The sequence below is a fragment of the Olea europaea genome, chromosome 20 (genome assembly GCF_002742605.1).
Source record: "Olea europaea var. sylvestris chromosome 20, O_europaea_v1, whole genome shotgun sequence".
Classification (NCBI taxonomy): Eukaryota; Viridiplantae; Streptophyta; class Magnoliopsida; order Lamiales; family Oleaceae; genus Olea; species Olea europaea.
Window position 1 is genome coordinate 1,424,020 of NC_036256.1, and position 2,478 is coordinate 1,426,497.

Sequence of the window (2,478 nt, forward strand, 5' to 3'; positions counted from 1 at the left end):
TTTTTTTTTTTTTTTTTTTCATTCTTAAAAGAAGTAGAAGCAAAGAAAAAAAATCTTGAAATAGAAAAAGAAAAAAAATGCAAAATTATGAACATGTTGAAAATCTGGTGATTCGAAGTAGACAGGGTGGATAGAATTAAGCCCTGTTTGGCACCACTCAAGAATTTGATTAAAATCTAAGTGTGTAAATAATTAATTTTAACCACATATTTTATATGATCCGCAACTTTTCAACCACATATTTCATCAACTTTTATTAATCTAAGCTAAAAATATGAATTTAATCTCTAGCAAACAAGGGTTAAATAAGTTAGGTATGTGAAAAAAAGTTTTTAAATTGTTACATTCAGTTTGGTTTATTTTTATCGTTGATTTAACGCTTATATTTGTCTTCAATTGCTCATTGAAATTTAAAATGTCAAATTTTGACTACTAAATTTCAGAAAATATGGTACGTTACTTTGCATTAAGCCCTTATAAATACAGACTATGCCTACTCGCAAAAACACGTTCACAAACACAGATTCTGTCTTAAGAAAATGGGGCGTTTTCTTAGCTTATTTGCAACTGTTATGCTCGTGGTGATGCTTTTCATGGCGACAGGTAAACCATTTTCTCATAGTTATACTCGACTCGACGTTAGGATTTTTATTTGTTTTCCTTAACAACTTAGGTTACCACATGCAAGGAGGGTTTTGTGTTTCTCACGTGAAATTTTTTTTTTTTTTTCTAAATAATTACATGCAGCTTAATTTCGTTTATGTGATTACATTTACAGGGACAGGTCCAATGATGGTGGCAGAGGCAAGAATATGCGAGTCCCTAAGCCATAGGTTCAAAGGGCCGTGTGTAAGAAATGCCAATTGCGCCGCCGTGTGCCAGACGGAGGGCTTTCCTGGTGGCCACTGCAGGGGCTTCCGCCGTCGCTGTTTCTGCACTAAACCTTGTTCAGATTGATCAAAGAGTCCGAGATTGAGTTAAATAAGAATTGAACGTGTGCTTTTGATGTTAACTCTTTTCTCTCTGTGTATATTTGCGTGTCTTAAAATAAGAGTGTCCCCACCCTCACCCTTATGAAGCAGTGTTGTTTTGTTTCTCGTCCTTTGGAAGACGTTCAATCTATGGCTACGAGTAATTATGCTGTCATTGACACGTTTTTTCAACGTCACTATACTTACTAACTCGTCCCAAGGGATCAATTGGCACTGATTCTATTTTGCATGGAAGAGCATTCTCTTATGTGAGTTGAGATTTATTGTCCAAATTTGTTGTCCAAATTTGTTGTCCATTCAATGAATTACTGACATGTCAGCAATAATTAATATTTCATCTCAAATTTACCCTATTTAATTTCACCACTAATCAATTAAATTGATGACATGCCAATAATTCATTGGATGGACAACCATTTGAACAGTAAAATTGGACAGTAAATCTCATCTCTTTTTAAGCTAGTTTCCTTTACAAGTTCTCCTGATGTACAAAGTATTTCTTTTTTTTTTTTTTTAAATATTTCAATATATTCAAAAGGTACTTTTGACATTTCAAAATCATGTCAAAATGGCCTTGAGGTAATTATTCAGGAAATACTTCTACAAGAAGTAAAAACAAATGCCCAGCCAATTATGCCCCATAATTAAGGCAAGCTGAAAATTAAAGTAAATTGTCATCATAAATCAAGTGAAAATTATACCATCTTCCGTGCATAAAAGGTTGTTTCTATTTGATTTCAAAATTTTCGATAGGCATTGTTCCCTTTCGAGCCAAGCCCTTCGGTACAATGCTTTCAAGAACATACTTTTGTGCCGAAGTCGACGCGTAAAATTCTAAATTCTAAGATTGATTCTGAAATCTTACAATTGGAAAACTTCTCTTCTTACCAGATTGATGCTACACCAAATTATGTACAACTAAAAACTAAATTGAAAATGAGAAAAATGGAACGAAGACAATCTGAAAAAGAGAAGACACTTGATACTTTTATCTCACTGTTCCATTAGTTGCCGACTGAGATCGATCATCACACTAATCCAGCGCTTCTTCTGGTGGATCTCCTGAACCACCGGTCTGATCTCCGGCTGCTAAGCACTGGGTGATTGATCTTCTCCATTTCTTGCATGATTTTCCAATCTTGGCTATGAATTGGTACTCTGCCGCTGAATCCTTCCTCTTTGTTAATTTCTGCTCCTTTTTAGCAAGACGCAGAAACCATACTTTAAATGCCTAACCACTACCAATGAGTATCTATGTGCAACTCTGCTACACAGGGGTTGATAGCCTCCCTGACCGACCACTCACAATAGGGAGTGAGGACCACTTTTTTGGGAATTTTCTAATCACGCAAGCTCCACACGCACGTGAGAGAATGTCAAGGCTTCTGTCAATAATTTTCAGTCAACTCAACTTAATTCATTTATCTATGGAGTGGATGGCAAAAGGTAGACTATTTAATCAATGAATTGGGTAGAAATTTGGCCA

General features: G+C 35.4%; 1 protein-coding gene across 1 annotated transcript; it reads left to right on the forward strand.

The window, feature by feature from the left end:
* Window positions 1-495: 495 nt before the first annotated feature.
* On the forward strand, window positions 496-1,146 carry LOC111369356 (defensin-like protein P322). Its single transcript, XM_022990840.1, has 2 exons — window positions 496-603; window positions 779-1,146. Exons 1-2 carry the CDS (start codon window positions 540-542, stop codon window positions 955-957), a joined length of 243 nt encoding a protein of 80 aa, XP_022846608.1. The 5' UTR covers window positions 496-539; the 3' UTR covers window positions 958-1,146.
* The last annotated feature ends 1,332 nt before the right edge of the window (window positions 1,147-2,478 follow it).